Source organism: Tenebrio molitor, chromosome 9, assembly GCF_963966145.1.
Source record: "Tenebrio molitor chromosome 9, icTenMoli1.1, whole genome shotgun sequence".
Classification (NCBI taxonomy): domain Eukaryota; kingdom Metazoa; phylum Arthropoda; class Insecta; order Coleoptera; family Tenebrionidae; genus Tenebrio; species Tenebrio molitor.
In genome coordinates, this window is record NC_091054.1 from 6,588,587 (window position 1) to 6,603,455 (window position 14,869).

Below are 14,869 nucleotides of genomic sequence, written 5' to 3' on the forward strand. Positions count from 1 at the left end.
GTATATCAAGAGTCTCTTGGAATTGTGCGGCTCCATAATTTTATTGTATCGAACTATATCGAGCCGCTGAAGCCGTCAAATCAGATGTCAACAGTCAAATGTCAAATTATTCTAATTACTTTTCATCTTACCACAATCTATTAAAAGCCTGTCATTAATGGACTTACATACCTCTGTTTTTCTATTTTGTATCACAATATGCTACAGAGCAGCAAAAATCAAATACATCGAATTCCACATCAGGACTGTTGATATACCTACGTTCTTTTATAGACAGTTTGTATTTTTTGTAATAAAAACACAGTAAAACACAAACAAAAATTTAAACAATTGTAGGTAGGTATTGCAGTGAATAAAATAGTTTTTATATTTCTGTTCCAAGATAATAAAAAAAAATGTTAATGTACTCGTATATTATTTATTGTTTTCAACTGTCATAAATTCTCATTTTTCTCCTTTGTAAACTGCCTCTTAATTGCCCTAAACCAAAATGAGCAGATAAGGAACCGTTGCTCTAGTAGACAACACATTCAACGTTACATTTCTGACAGGTCTTGAAAAATTTGTCAAAGCTGTCAAAAGCAAATACGAATCCATTTTTAAAAGATTTGGAAGCTTCATGGACGTCGTTTCAAGCAATAAAATTTTGTATGCAATTCGTTTCTGGGTAAATTGGGCTTTTCTAATTGCCTTCGAGGCCTTAAAACCCTCGCTACGCTCGTGTTTTAATCTTGTCCCTCGGGCAATTAGAAAAGCCCAATTTACACAGAAACTCGTTGCATAAATAACTATTATTATGTTCAATGTTTATAAGATTTACTTAATTTAATTTTATTAAAATCCTCTAGACAAATTTTGTTAAAAATATTTTTAAACAAATAAAAATATTCTGCTAATTACTGTACGTTGCTCAAATTAAATGAAAGCACCACTCACTCCCTTAATTCAATCTTAAAGAATACATCTGATATCAGGTACAAACCAAAAAAATACTGCAATATACAGACTAATAATGAGCCTAACAAAATTTGTGATGCAACCAACAATACACGTCCCCCATAGTTTTTTAGTTTGTGCTTTAGTTAATTAATCTACAAATGCTTTTGATTAAATTTGATAAATGTAATGTCGAGCATGTTGACTGTGTTGTGCTCGTGAATCACCCTGTATTTTCATTTAATTACAACAATTTTCGTCGTAACCAAAAAAGAAGTAAGCATTTTTAATCTACAAAAATTGGCAGCCATTAGAAACAGAAATATAATTGATTTCATATAAATGTTCATCAAGTGAGCTGTGCATTTGTAAAAGCACCTTTAATTTAGTTACATTACAAAAATCACATTTATGAAGGTCATGTCCAATAAATCTTTACTTGGTAAAAATACAAAGACAAAAACAAATAAGAATTACTTTAATTTAATCAGTAAAAGACGTAACATTGCTTTTGAAATCAGCAATGTTAAAATGGACAAAAACTGAAAAATTAGTCAAATCGGGTTCGCGCAGAGCAAGCAACTTTGAAAGTCGAAGTCACTAGCTTTAGCTTTAATACCAACAGAAAATCAGATTTTCATGGCTTGCTTAGATGCACATTTATATGAAATTGAGTATATATAGATCTTTTTTGCGCTTCCATCGTATTCACAACACAGACATAATGTTAAAGTGGGATTTAGTACATTTAAAAAAATACGTAACGCTTTCCGTTAAAGAATAAAAAACACTCGATATCCTTTTTACAGAATAAGTACTAAACAAATAAAAAGCACTATAAAAGTTTTCTACCAACAACAGCATCAATAAAAATTTAAAAAGCACTTCACTACATCAAACTTTAACAAAATCCAATATGTCGCATTATGTTTGCGTAATATTTACTACCATAGAAAATGTTGCAATTCGTTTTGTTCTGCCGCATATAAACTTGAAGTTCATGAAAATTTTCAGCTATTTTCAAAATTGCTAATAATTCTGGTCGAATTTGATAAATGGAACTTTTATTACCATTAAAAGTGACATTTGGATTATTGGTTTTCAGTAATCAATTTTCCGTTCCTCGAACAAAATGGTAGATTTTCAGAAAATAAGATATAAAAGCTGTCTTTGCAAAAATCTATCCTTTCTAAAACTTAAAAGTTACGACACGCTTGACAGGATTTTCGAATATTGTAAACATTTCGCTTTCAACAAGAACATTTTTAACATGAAACCATAGCATGAAACTATCGAATTGTGAAAGAAAGAAACAAACATTCTCCTTGATTTCCTTTAAGTTAAAAGAAAAATTCGCATACGTTGAAACAATTTCGCGTTATTCTTCAATTTTCTTTAAATCTGTTGAAATAAGTATCGTCACGTTCAGCTTGAATTCAGAAGACAAATTTTAACAAAATCAATTGATTAATGATTCGTGTAGAAAGTCTTAAATGGATTTAATTTTTTTTTTTTTTCAAAATACTCGTGTATTGACTGTCAGCTCGTGATCGGAGTAGGCGAATTTTAAAATAGTTTTCATGAAAATCATTACTTGTCAAAAATTCCATTAGAACCATTAGAACTCTGAAACATGGCACAGAATATCACTTTGGTGGCTTTGTCCCAAATGGTGGACCTATCGTTAAATTGCCACGAGGTATGTACGTTGTCTGGTTGATTGAGTTAATTTAAAAAAAAAATCTCTCCCACTAGGGGGTAATTAATTTTCATACCCTCCACACTCTGCTCCATGTTATGATTCAACAATTATCTCTGACTGATGTAGCGATAGAATTCAGAGGCGTCGATAGCGACCGCATACAAGCTTTAATAAGTTCCATGAAACCAACCCCAACTAATCTACTTCCAGAATATTCAATAGTAGGAGAACAGAAATCACATAAGAAGAAAAGCACCACAAGCAAAAAGAGCAGTCTACAAGGTAACTAGAAGAAAATGTCTACTAAACCCGATGTTAATGTCACCCTTCCAGATGTTATAAAAGAACAGCAAAAAATCGAAGAAAAGAAAGAAAAAGAAATTCGAGTTATCGAAAGACGAAAAGACTCAAAAGAAGACCCCGAACAGAACCCCCTTCCCTTAAAATCACCTCCAGGTGCTTCATGCCGTTGTCTCCTTTATGTCGTTTTATATTTGTGTTTAGGTAGTTTCCTGGGAATAACACCCGCTGACCTGCAGACAGTTGTCGTTGTTGAGTCTCAATCCAACTTGCCTCAATACTCTATCGCTGTTAGCAAAGTGACTTTCGACGACCTCCAAAACGATGTGGACACTCTCAAGGGACAAATCAAAGAACTGACGGAACTGCCGGGCAACATGGGTCTCATTGAAGCGACCAGAAAGCAGTCCGGACCCATACTCGACATGTTCCACATTCTCAATCTGACCAAACGCATGGACGCCAACGAAACCGCTGTAGAGAAGATGGGATCGTTGATCGAAGACCTGGCCCAGCAGGAAGCGTCGGGCGAACTTGTGCAAAAAATCAGAGAGGTGAGAGGATCGATAGACGCCAGCGATTCAGGCAGGAGGAGAAGTTCCGTGAACCAACTCGAAGTACGAATCAACACTCTGGAAAACATCGTGACCGAGATGCGCGAGGACTTGGTTGGTGGACGATTCGTCCACGAAGCACCCGCTGCAGATACGGCTAGTGAGGTGGGCAGCGTCACCAGAGAGAGGGGTAGTGTAGCAACGCAAGAAGAAACTGGGAGTGTGGCTTCGAGGACACCGAAGGACAAGGAGACGATTACGCTTTGGGAACCTCAAGGAGTCTACACCAGCGTCCTCCAAGAGTAATGACGATTTCCAAGACAAGTCTAGATCCTAAAGTTGAATTTTACAGAGTGGACTTCAACGAACTCCCTCCCAACCAAGCGCTGGTGCTGGTGCAACAAGAATTCGACAATCTCAAACATTGGGTGACCGAGAGCATAAAAGAAGTGGACAAGGCTAAAGGTCAATTAGATGATCTTTGCTGAATTCTGTCATTATTATTTACTTTTCAGTGTTGGGTCATGCTCCCACTGCCGAGGTCAACACAGAAGCGATCGATCGCAAGTTTAAAGAATGCACCAAGAAAATGGAAGAGTTGAATAGTTTGTACAACACTCAGATTGGATTGCTGAATGAACAATTCAACAACGTGCAGCAAGAAATGAATGATGTTGTTACGAAACTGGAAGTGATGTATGAAGTCCAGCATTTTAACTATTGTGTTGTTTACACTGCTCTGTAGACTTCCAGGTGGGGACTCCACCGGAATCAACGCAGAAACAACAATGGACTTGGCCAACAAGCTCGTTCTTCTCGAGAAAGAACTGATCACCATGTCCGAAACAGCTGCCAAACTGCAAGAAGAAAAAGAAGAACGGGACAAACAACTCGAAGTAAATCACTCCAATTGTTTGTGACTCGAACAACATTGTCCATTTTCAGGCCATCATGGAACAAATCGACATTTTGAAGATAGTCAAAGCCAACCGCGAAGACTTGGAAGACGCTCTAGGCGACAAAGCAGACGCTTGCATGATCAACAGAAAGGTGTCTCACGACCAATTCGACGCCGCATGCGACGACCTGTCTCGCGGAATAGAAGAAGCCTTGACCAAACTGGAGGAGCAAGAAGAGATGTGGCACCAAGCCCTCGAATCCATCCAGAAAGAGGTTGGCAACAAACTCGACAAGATGGAGGTTGACCCGTTGCGAGACTTCGTCAACAGCAAACTGCGAGCCCTGCAGGAGAAGTTCAAGTCGCTGACGGCGCTTAAGCGAGAACAAGAAGCGGCCGGCACCAAGAGCAAGTTCTTGAGGAACGTCAACTGCATCTCTTGCGATAAAGACGTCGTGATGAGGAAGGAGATGGACGTTTCTCTCAAGCCCAAAGCTTACGCGATGCCTCCCAGTCGGAACATGGCGCCGTATCTGGCCTACGAACTGGATCAGTTGAGAAAACAACAAAGATGGTAGGAATGTGGGGTCGAGAGGTGGTACCGTTACTGTACGATTTTGTTGCAGCGTTCCCAACAGCAAGAATCTGAATTTCTTCGAGAGTGCTTTGAAGACCAGAGGAACAAAAGAGTAATGTGTTAGATTGGGGTTGAAGTGTGTGTAAATATTGTTTTGCAGCAAGGACCATGTGTGTAATCGATATTGTGGAGGAAGCCACACTATAACAACGCCACAGCAGAGGGTGACCAGACTGGGACACTTTTTGGAACAGTGGGGCCCTGAAATAGCTCCGCTGAACGAAGAGTACATCAGAGGCAACGACAACCACGTGAGATCTTGAAGTTCAAGTGAAGTACAAGATGTATCGTTTTGATTTTAGATGTACAGAGCTAGGGATGAGAGTGTCTACCAGAAAACTAGCAAAGGAGAAAATCAGATGGGAGGATCTGTGCGAGCCAGCGGTGATGCTGCCGTAACAAGAGTAAGTTGTAAGATGTTTTGAAAGTGTGCAGTGCATTGTGTATATGGCTTTCAGGATGGTGAAGAGCCGCAGAAAGAGAGGGACACTTTTATTAGTCCTGATGCTGAAGAAGCAATCGCAGGAGAAGGTAGTATTTCGATTTTAAATGGAAACCTACTTTGATGAAAATATTTTCAGAAAGGAGTGACCACCCCGACAGTGAGTATTTATTTAGACTTAGGCTGCAGAAGGTTGTGATCATCCAAGCGCAATATTTTACATAATGGTCAGTCTGTTAGAAATGAGAGATTTGTTTCTCAAACACGCTGTACATACGGATTCGCAGCAAAAATTAATTGGATTACAGTAACAAATGTCAAATGTCATAATAACACAGTCTGCAAGAGACGCCTGCTTGGATGTATGATTTGAGTTTATTTTATGAACCTCTTGAGCTTCTTCAGATGGGAAATCAACAAATCTTGGAACAGTTATGATTTTTCGCAAATAATTATTAGTATTACCTACCTTGACTATTAAAACAAAATCTAATTTCAACCAATTTCAACATTTAACTCCACTTGCCAACTTAAAAAATGTATCACCAACTGTTGATACAAAAAATTACTAATTGCGAAAAAATTATAGTAAAAATGCGATTTATTTTACATGTAATTCTAATTGTTTTCGGGGTACGAAAATGAAACGTAATTGTTCTTTGACATTTTTAGAGAAAGTTCACAACATCGGTTCAACCAGTGTTGACGTAACCGAAGAGTTGATGGCGCCACCTGAAGTCAGAGCCTCCTATTCTGGGGACCAGCGGGGTTCTAGATCTTCGCAGATGCAAGCCGAACCTAGAGCATCGCAAGTGAGAGGTTCACAGGCAATACCCAGGGCGTCGCAGGTTCCACAAGGTGAAGCTAGACCCTCACAAGCTGTGCCGAGACCGTCGCAGATTCCACCAGGTGAAGCTAGAGCCTCGCAGGCTGTACCCAGGGCATCGCAGATCCCGGGCGATGAACCTAGACCATCACAGGCTGCACCCAGACCGTCGCAGATGCCATCAGACGAACCTAGAGCTTCGCAGGCCGCACCCAGACCTTCACAAGCGCCATCAGGAGCACCTAGACCATCACAGGCGCCGTCAGCCGGACCCAGATCGTCGCAGTCGTCAGCTGTACCTAAAGGGTCGCAGATTCCACCTAGACTATCGTTGGCATCGGGACACGGGACTGGGTCACCGAGAGCTTCACAAGCCGTGACGTCACCTAGAGGCTCACAAATTCCAATGCACGAGCCTCGACCGTCGCAGACACCGTCTGGTGCTCCTAGAGCCTCGCAGGCTGCAACAGGAGAACCCAGAGCGTCACACGCTCCATCTGTACAACGTCAAGGTTCACTAAATGGGAACGGTGCGCGAAGACAATCACAAACCAGCGACCGCAGAGCTTCACAAACTCACGCTCTCGAGGGCAAATCATCACCAACTCAAAACGTGAAATATGCCGAAGGTTCGTAATCATCTAATGGTGGAAATTTAAATTCATTTCAACGAAGTATTTTTTTTTTATTTGAGGAGTAAATTTTTGTGACAATAAAACAAGAGAATATGGTCAAATTTTTTATTTGTAAACGTATCAAAAATGATAAGTTTAATCTTCTTCTTCTTCCCCTGCGCCGCCGCCACCGGTTCCTTTGCGTAGGTTCTTCCTCTTCACGCGTCCAGGGCGTCCGCCTCCGAAGGGTGATTTCAACGAGAAATCAATGTGTTTTTGTGAATCCAATCTCACAATGAACGACGGGATATTCACCACTTGCTTGCGGACCCTAAAAATACACATTACTTAACAACTATTCACAAAAACTACAACACTGAAATCCCAGTTTTTATTTTAAAAAACATGTCGCCTCACGAGGTACCCATTTTTCGTTATTTTAAAGCGAAAATGGGGCATAAGCTGGTGTCATTTCTCTTCGAGTTATCTTTAGCACTTGTCTGAACATTATGTAATCCATCAAGTGACTCTAGACTCGGAAATACGTTAACAAACAATTACTTGCCTTGCAAGCAAAATGCAATTTCAAGGCGTTAGTTGTTCAACTAAGTGGCCTGTTTGAATAAATCTCAATCATTATTACCGGATGTGTCTCTGTCTGATCAACACGCGTGCGTGATGGATTGATTTGGCTAGACCCAATTTGAACACCTGAGTCTGGAGACGCCTTTCCAAGAAGTCCTCAATTTTAAGACCCAACACGTAATCGAGCTTCATCCTGTTTTCATCCAAGACTCCAATACGGACGAGACGACGCAACAACGCATTACCTGGCGGAAAAAATTACTCGTTCATTTGGTGCATTCCACAACTGCCAAGATGGCGACTCGCTGATGCGTTAATCGCAACAGAGTCGTTACCGTAGCCACATATCAACGATATAATGTTAAAAAAATGTTTCCCTAACTTTCGGCACAGGCTTGATCATAAATTGACCAAGTCTGCTTCCTAGCGGGATTTTAATCTGCCCCTACAAAATCTGATTTGGCACTCCTCACTGATACAAAAATCAATCGGAGCGTGGCGTCAGGGCACCCTCTATGTCACCTTCATGCAACTAACCTTCGAATAATCTTTTCGGGTCCTTCTCCTCGAGGGTGAGAAGTTCACGAGCGGCTTTACGGATTTTAGCGAGAGTGTACTTGACACGCCACACTTCGCGCTTGTTACGGAGACCATACTCGCCGATAATTTTCAATTCTTGATCCAAACGTGCCTTTTCATAGGGACGCCGTGGAGTTACATAAGTCTTTGAACAGACTGTCGGTATCCTGCCGTTGACCATTTTGGTCTTGACGAGCCGTCACTGTAAAATAGAGACGCGTTAGGCGAGGTTCCACGTGGTACAATTAACCTCAAAATTTTGATAAAAAATGTAACCTCGTCATGAATCAGTAAAGTAATCGTTACAGTCTGGGATTAACCCGAGGTTATACTATTGCCTTACTCGATTAGGAGCTGTCGGAAGAAGTTTACGACACTCCTTGCCCAAAAAATAAGGCGAAGATAAATCTACAAATACCACGTTCATCCGTTGACAAAATGATATAATTTATTTAGAAATGATTTTTGTAGATGCAGAAGACTCGAATTTCATTGATATTTAAAGACATTATTAACAATTTCTTACAAAATAAGAATAAAACTTTACTCACCCAAGTCACCGGAACAAATGAACGATTCGTAAGAAAAAGTCGTTGAGGTTTCGACGTTGATGGCGCCACCAGCAAATGAACGTCTCGAGTGGGGGAAATATGCAAGTCATCCTGTCCACAACACTATTCGTACATTTGCATCATTAGTTTTTCTTTCTCATTTTTCTTCTACTAAAATGATATTTATAGATACTTATAAATGTTACAGAAAGCAGAAAGCCGTTTCCGATTGCACCATTGCATGAACTATGAGTAATATCTACAATTTATTCTATAGAAAAATTCTTTTGAAAAACTAGATATAATTTAGGTTCACTTACACAATACCAATTTCAAAAATACAGAAATGTGCGTATTTTTTTTTGTAGTTATGTAATGTTAGTTAAATAAGACAAAATAAAACAAACATAAAAGTTATATGGGGAAAAGAGAAAATAGGGTAAATGACGTAACACGAAAATTTCCTACGGAGAATGAAAAGAAATAAAAATCTTTGTTACAAGAATTGAACTGAATGGAATTTTTATTGCATAAAACAATTCGGTTGTTGAAAAAGCGTTTGAAAAAAAACATATGTATGCAACCAACCGTACTTCAACGGACAAGAGTTTCCATTTCTAAAAAAAATATGAGTTTTCTACGAATTCCCTGAGAACACTCTAGCATACTTTTAACCACATCTAAATAATTTACACAAAAAAATTCCAACAATAAATTCGTATGCATCTGTAAATATATCTTTTACACTTTTTAGGGCATAATTTGTATTTATGAAAGCAGGACTTGGTCTGACTGTTATTTACGTCGTCCCGCTCCCGCGTCCCCGCTTGACAAAACTGTCAAGTTCGATCAGTGCCAAGCAAAAATTCCTTTCCTTTCACTTTTATTCACCTAAGAATAGTCAAAGTGCGCGTCAAACCACATTCATCTCAGATATGTAGTGCCCCGAGCAATCAAGACATGATTGTTGCGCGTGTCGTGCAAAATTCAGCCGTACAGAACGTATTCAGGAGGTTGTCATTGTCAAATGGAGATCTGCATAATTTTCACGCCACTGCATCAGTTATCCCCAACAAATTACTGGACCAGGAGCGGAAAACTACAGCAAAACCACGTGTCCGGTACGTAATGAACATTTTTTCGATTTTTGGCCGAGTTGGATGTTGTGTTTACGTTCGAAACGTCACGTCGGTGATAACCTTGTCCTAGCTTGTCCGTTGAATAATTAAGAGTCGTTGCTCAATTTTTGTCCTTCCGGTATTTAGTCAACAATGATTCTGATTTAGGTCAATGTCACTCGGCCGACAAGTCGATAATTCACTAGTGAGAACGATGTCAAATGAAGCGAGCACTTCGACGGTTCATTCTGTCAAAACTAACCGACTGGCCCTAGAGAAGTCTCCGTATCTGCTGCAACATGCCACCAACCCCGTGGATTGGTACCCCTGGGGGCAGGAAGCCTTCGACCGGGCCAAGAAAGAGAACAAGCTGATTTTTCTCTCAGTTGGGTATTCCACCTGTCACTGGTAATTTTCCATACCTATTCCAAACGTAGTTGCGAAAAAACACGTTTTCTCTTTTTTTGAATCGTCGACATCTGATCATTAGGTGTCACGTCATGGAGAAGGAATCGTTTGAAAACGAAGAAGTCGCCAAAATCATGAACCAGCACTTTGTCAACATCAAGGTGGACCGAGAGGAGCGCCCCGACGTGGACAAGCTCTACATGGCGTTCGTGCAAGCGAGCGTCGGAGGGGGCGGCTGGCCCATGTCAGTCTTCCTCACCCCCATTTTGGAACCGCTAGCGGGGGGCACTTACTTCCCCCCTGACGACAAATACGGTCGGCCCGGTTTCAAGAGCGTCCTGAAGAGCATAGCCGAGCAGTGGCGTACCAAACAAACGGTCATCGCCAATTCGGGGAGGTACTCGTTGGAGGTACTGCGAAAAGTGAGTCAACGGGAGATATCCTCCAAACAGGGGATCAACGTCCCCGGAGACGAGGTCTGGAAGAAATGCCTCCTTCAGTTGTCCCACTCGTACGAAGACGACTTCGGCGGGTTCTCGGCTCAGCCGAAATTCCCGCAGCCGAGCAATTTCAACTTTTTGTTCCACATGTACGCGCGCGACATGGACTCCGAACAGGGATTCCGCTGCTTGCAGATGTGTCTTCACACGCTGAGGAAGATGGCGTACGGGGGCATACACGACCACGTCAATTGCGGTTTTGCGCGGTACTCGGTCGACGACAGGTGGCACGTGCCTCACTTCGAGAAGATGCTCTACGATCAGGGACAGCTGGCGGTTTCTTACGCCGACGCGTACGTCGTGACGAAAGACGAATTCTTCGCCGACGTTTTACGCGACATTCTTCTCTACGTGTCGAGGGATCTGGGCCACTCTTTGGGAGGTTTTTACGGGGCCGAAGACGCAGATTCTTATCCGTTCGAGGGGGCCCCGCACAAGCTGGAGGGCGCGTTTTGCGTCTGGGAGTACGACGAGATTTGCAATCTTTTGGGCGACGACAAGACTAAGGATGTCTCCCATCGCGATCTGTTCATCCATCATTACAACGTCAAAGAGGGGGGCAACGTTAACCCGGCTCAGGATCCACACCACGAGTTGAAGAAGAAAAACGTTCTGGTTTGTTTCGGTTCGTTTGAAGACACTTCAACCAAGTTTGGCGTTGACATACCGACGGTTAAGGAGATTTTGCAGAAGTGTCACGAGGTATTGTACGCGGAGAGGCAGAAGAGGCCGAAGCCGCACGTCGATACGAAAATTGTCACGTCCTGGAATGGTTTGATGATTTCGGGATATGCCAAAGCCGGGTTTGTTTTGAAGGATCAAGAATATATAAATAAAGCGATTTTGGCGGCGACGTTTATCAAGAAGTTTTTGTACAGCGAGGAGGAAAAGACCTTGTTGAGGTGTTGCTACCGAGGCGAAGAAGGAAAAATTGTCCAAACGTGAGTGTACGATAAATTTCGTTAAATGCGGACTGGAAACTAAACGACTTGTATCACTTCTACAGAATTTATCTTATAAATATCAAATAAAACGACGTCGTTACAAATAAGATCTCAAACGTTTGGCTACTTCTGTCCAAATAGCTTTTAAAACTGTTATTACAACTTTTTTATAAATTGTGATAATCACTGGAAATTTTTTTCTGTAATTGTAAATTTTTGTGTAGAGCAAATCCGGTCAACGGTTTTCTTGACGACTATGCCTTTCTAATAAGAGGCCTCCTCGACTTGTACGAGGCTTCGTTGGATGCTGATTGGCTCTGTTGGGCGGAAGTTCTGCAAGAACAACAGGATCGTCTGTTTTGGGATTCCAAGGGTTCAGGTTACTTCACCAGTCCTGAAAACGACACCAGCATACTGATTCGAGGAAAAGAAGGTATTTAAAAGTTGCGAAAACTGAAGAACAATTTTGGAGCCAGTGAAAATATATTTTTAAATTTTGTTTCCTATATTTTTGTCCAAAGTGTTGAAATCTTTTACGTAATAATTTTTAACATTAATTTATATGTCAAATCAGCAACAGCGATTGCTTATCGATCGATGCTTTAAATTTAACATCGCTTCAACGAGTAGGCGTTGATGATGGAGAGCAGAAAATCAAAAAGTAATTAAATTTCGTTATCGGGAGCAAACCTTTACAACATTATTTTATACTGTCGTAATTGCAGCAAAATTGATAAAATTGTAATAATGTTTGACAGCTTTTAATAAATCAGTAACAGTGGTGCCAACATGATTGCATGCGTCAATTCATAACAGTTTTGTGAGTTAATTCTACAACAGTTTAACGAATTAAACATATCTTGTGGAAATATTTGTCCAAGAGTGCAACAAAATTGAATGTGAACTAAACCTGCATTCAGCGGTTACTTTTATTCGTACCCGTTGATCAATTATAACCTCACTTTTTACCGAACAAATAGACGCATATGGATGGGGAATTTTTTACTTTTGTCAAGTACTAAGCCAATGAATTACCAAATTTATTAACGTAAGTGATGTGTTAATCATAGTTCCCTGATCTGAAAAATGCTGATGGCAGAATTTACTCACTCATTATTTTTTAACAGAAATTATTTATTCTCTGGGGACTACATAATTTGTTTGTTTTTTATTTCTTTACTTTGAAGCAATAAAAGTCGGTAATCAGTGTAAGAACAGCAGGAAGCTAAGCGAACTTGTACATTTAAGCCTGAATTCGACAGTAGATGGCGTCAGCAGTCCAAGTTCTACAAAAACTAAATTATTAAAATTGGATGCACACCAATGACATAATTTTACAGTCCCTGAAACTGGAATAAAAAATTAATTGACGCTGGAACTTCTTTCAGACCAGGACGGGGCCGAGCCCTGCGGCAACTCGGTCTCCGTCCAGAACCTGATAAGACTCGCCGCCTACCTTGACCGTCCGGACCTTCGAGCGAAAGCCGGCAGGACCTTAACAGTGTTCGCCGACCGTCTCAAATCGATCCCGGTGGCCCTTCCCGAGATGACATCCGCCTTGCTCTTCTACCACCACTCGCCCACGCAGGTAAGCCCTTCCCCGTCGATCGACCCGTGTTGTGACCGCTTCTCACGAAAGGTCTTCATCGCGGGCGAGGCCGAAGACAACAACACTCAAGCCCTGCTGGACGTGGTGCGCTCCAGGTTCATCCCGGGCCGCATCCTCGCCGTCACCGACGGCCCGGGAGGCCGCGCCGGACTTCTCTACCGCAGGCACGAGTCGCTGTCGCGGCTGCGACCCGTCCACGGCAAACCCGCCGCCTACGTTTGCCGGAATTTCGCCTGTTCGCTTCCGGTGACCGAGCCCGAGGAGCTGGCCAATTCGCTGGACGGGAGCTCCCAAAAGAAGGACTTCCCGGGGACCAGCGACGACGAGTGACGTTGTGGAGTCTGTTGTATATAAATTTCTGTAGCGTTATCATAGTTTTACTCGAAAGGGCTTTGTTGTTGAAGTTACAAAAATTGTTTAATGATGCTCTTACTGTCAGTGTCTTCCTTGTTGGTGGAACGAATGGTTGAAAGGACCGAATTGTTATTGATCTTTTTGGCAAAACGACAATTTGAGCTTAAATTAAAGCAAATTGGTTGAATGCCACATTTTTCATTTTAGTGTAACTCTACCTGGTGCTAAAGTTAATTTGCAAATTCCTAGATGGCGTTGTTGTAGCCGCGACAGAAGTGTCAAAAAATTTAAATGTTGAATAAATTTTTTTGGTGTTGAATGCCAGGACAAAAAAAAACTTTAGAAGTTTTGAACAAGTTGTTTTGATTAATTTTGTTTTGAGTGTGGTTGAATTCTATGTTATAAGTTATGTCTGTGTCAAGATCAGAGACTTGTCTCACTGTAAGTTAGCACAAACACAAAGCTGAAAGCGTGCACCATGAAATGTTTGGGAAAGCAAGACCAACTTCGTGCCACAAGAAGTAGGTTAAGAACTCCTATTGAGAAGGTGGAGTGAGTTTAAAAGGTTTTGGTAAGTTAGAATGCTTGTAGAGTTGCAAGTGTAAGTTTTGGTCGTTGTTGGTGTTGGTTTCCCAGCTCTTAAGTTAAGTAGTTTGTAAATTAAAACAAACAGGCGAACCTGTTATTGGCAGAAATTACGTACGACAAGGCGTCCGCCTGTGAGTCCTAGTCATTAAGGGTTGCGATCGAGTGAGCTTGTGTTTGTAGAAATTGTGATAAAAAAATTCTCGAATGTGATACGGAAGGTTGTTTGAATGCTTTTCGTTAATTGAATAGTGACTACTGTAAATATGTATTTTCGCCGAAATAAATTGGCAAGTGAAGACGGATCAGTTTAAATAACCCGTTCGGATCCTTTTTCCCATTCACTCCGATACCTCCATGTCTCCAAATCTGGACCTAACCTGTTCGATCGTTCCCGGTTGTTTACGTTAGCGGTAACGTTGAGCAGGTTCCCAACGTAAATATTTTGACTGAATTAATTTGCAAGAAGTATGCGTGCACGCCCGCCCGACCAAATATTAAGCCGATCTGTTATACTCCCGATATTAACACGCTCACTCAACAGTTTACCCGGAATACCATCGACCAATAATCGAATCGTTGGTCCCAGGATGCGCCAGGAGCGCACTTTTCCTTGACGTAATTTGGAGTGCCGGAGACGTGTTGATGCAAGGGATGTTGATACGTGCGGGGTAATTCGGATCGCACACACAAATTCAATATACGCGTTTGTTGACTGGAAGGGTTG

At 41.3% G+C, this 14,869-nt stretch overlaps 3 protein-coding genes across 6 annotated transcripts in view; 2 read left to right on the forward strand and 1 right to left on the reverse strand.

The window, feature by feature from the left end:
- The first annotated feature begins 2,478 nt into the window (after window positions 1-2,478).
- On the forward strand, window positions 2,479-7,025 carry LOC138138920 (uncharacterized). 2 transcript variants are annotated; one of them, XM_069059048.1, is made up of 15 exons: window positions 2,479-2,635; window positions 2,692-2,920; window positions 2,972-3,094; window positions 3,143-3,794; window positions 3,845-3,957; window positions 4,008-4,188; window positions 4,238-4,388; window positions 4,438-4,964; window positions 5,017-5,079; window positions 5,128-5,278; window positions 5,330-5,431; window positions 5,486-5,558; window positions 5,609-5,629; window positions 6,142-6,327; window positions 6,379-7,025. In XM_069059048.1, the coding sequence occupies exons 1-15, from the start codon at window positions 2,570-2,572 to the stop codon at window positions 6,930-6,932; spliced, it is 3,192 nt and encodes a 1,063-aa protein (XP_068915149.1). In that variant the 5' UTR covers window positions 2,479-2,569; the 3' UTR covers window positions 6,933-7,025. The 2 variants fall into 2 exon arrangements, with proteins under 2 accessions (XP_068915149.1, XP_068915148.1); XM_069059047.1 differs by having other exon boundaries at window positions 6,142-7,025.
- RpS9 (ribosomal protein S9) overlaps window positions 7,022-14,869 on the reverse strand; it is a 142,444-nt gene continuing 134,596 nt past the window's right edge. Inside the window, exons 1-4 of one of the 3 annotated variants that reach the window (XR_011162157.1) lie at window positions 8,625-8,759; window positions 8,032-8,275; window positions 7,475-7,739; window positions 7,022-7,240 (exon numbers count right to left, since the gene is read on the reverse strand). Coding sequence is in view for 2 of the 3 variants with exons in the window: in XM_069059059.1 (XP_068915160.1) it covers window positions 7,066-7,240; window positions 7,553-7,739; window positions 8,032-8,254 (585 nt within the window). In the remaining variant the exon portion in view is untranslated. Of the gene's footprint in view, window positions 7,241-7,474; window positions 7,740-8,031; window positions 8,276-8,624; window positions 8,760-14,869 lie in introns of those variants that run through there. The other 2 variants (XM_069059059.1, XM_069059060.1) reach the window with 2 other exon arrangements.
- Window positions 9,427-14,441, forward strand: LOC138138921 (spermatogenesis-associated protein 20). The gene is made up of 6 exons (XM_069059049.1): window positions 9,427-9,745; window positions 9,911-10,150; window positions 10,233-11,591; window positions 11,819-12,027; window positions 12,983-13,182; window positions 13,234-14,441. Exons 1-6 carry the CDS (start codon window positions 9,585-9,587, stop codon window positions 13,531-13,533), a joined length of 2,469 nt encoding a protein of 822 aa, XP_068915150.1. The 5' UTR covers window positions 9,427-9,584; the 3' UTR covers window positions 13,534-14,441.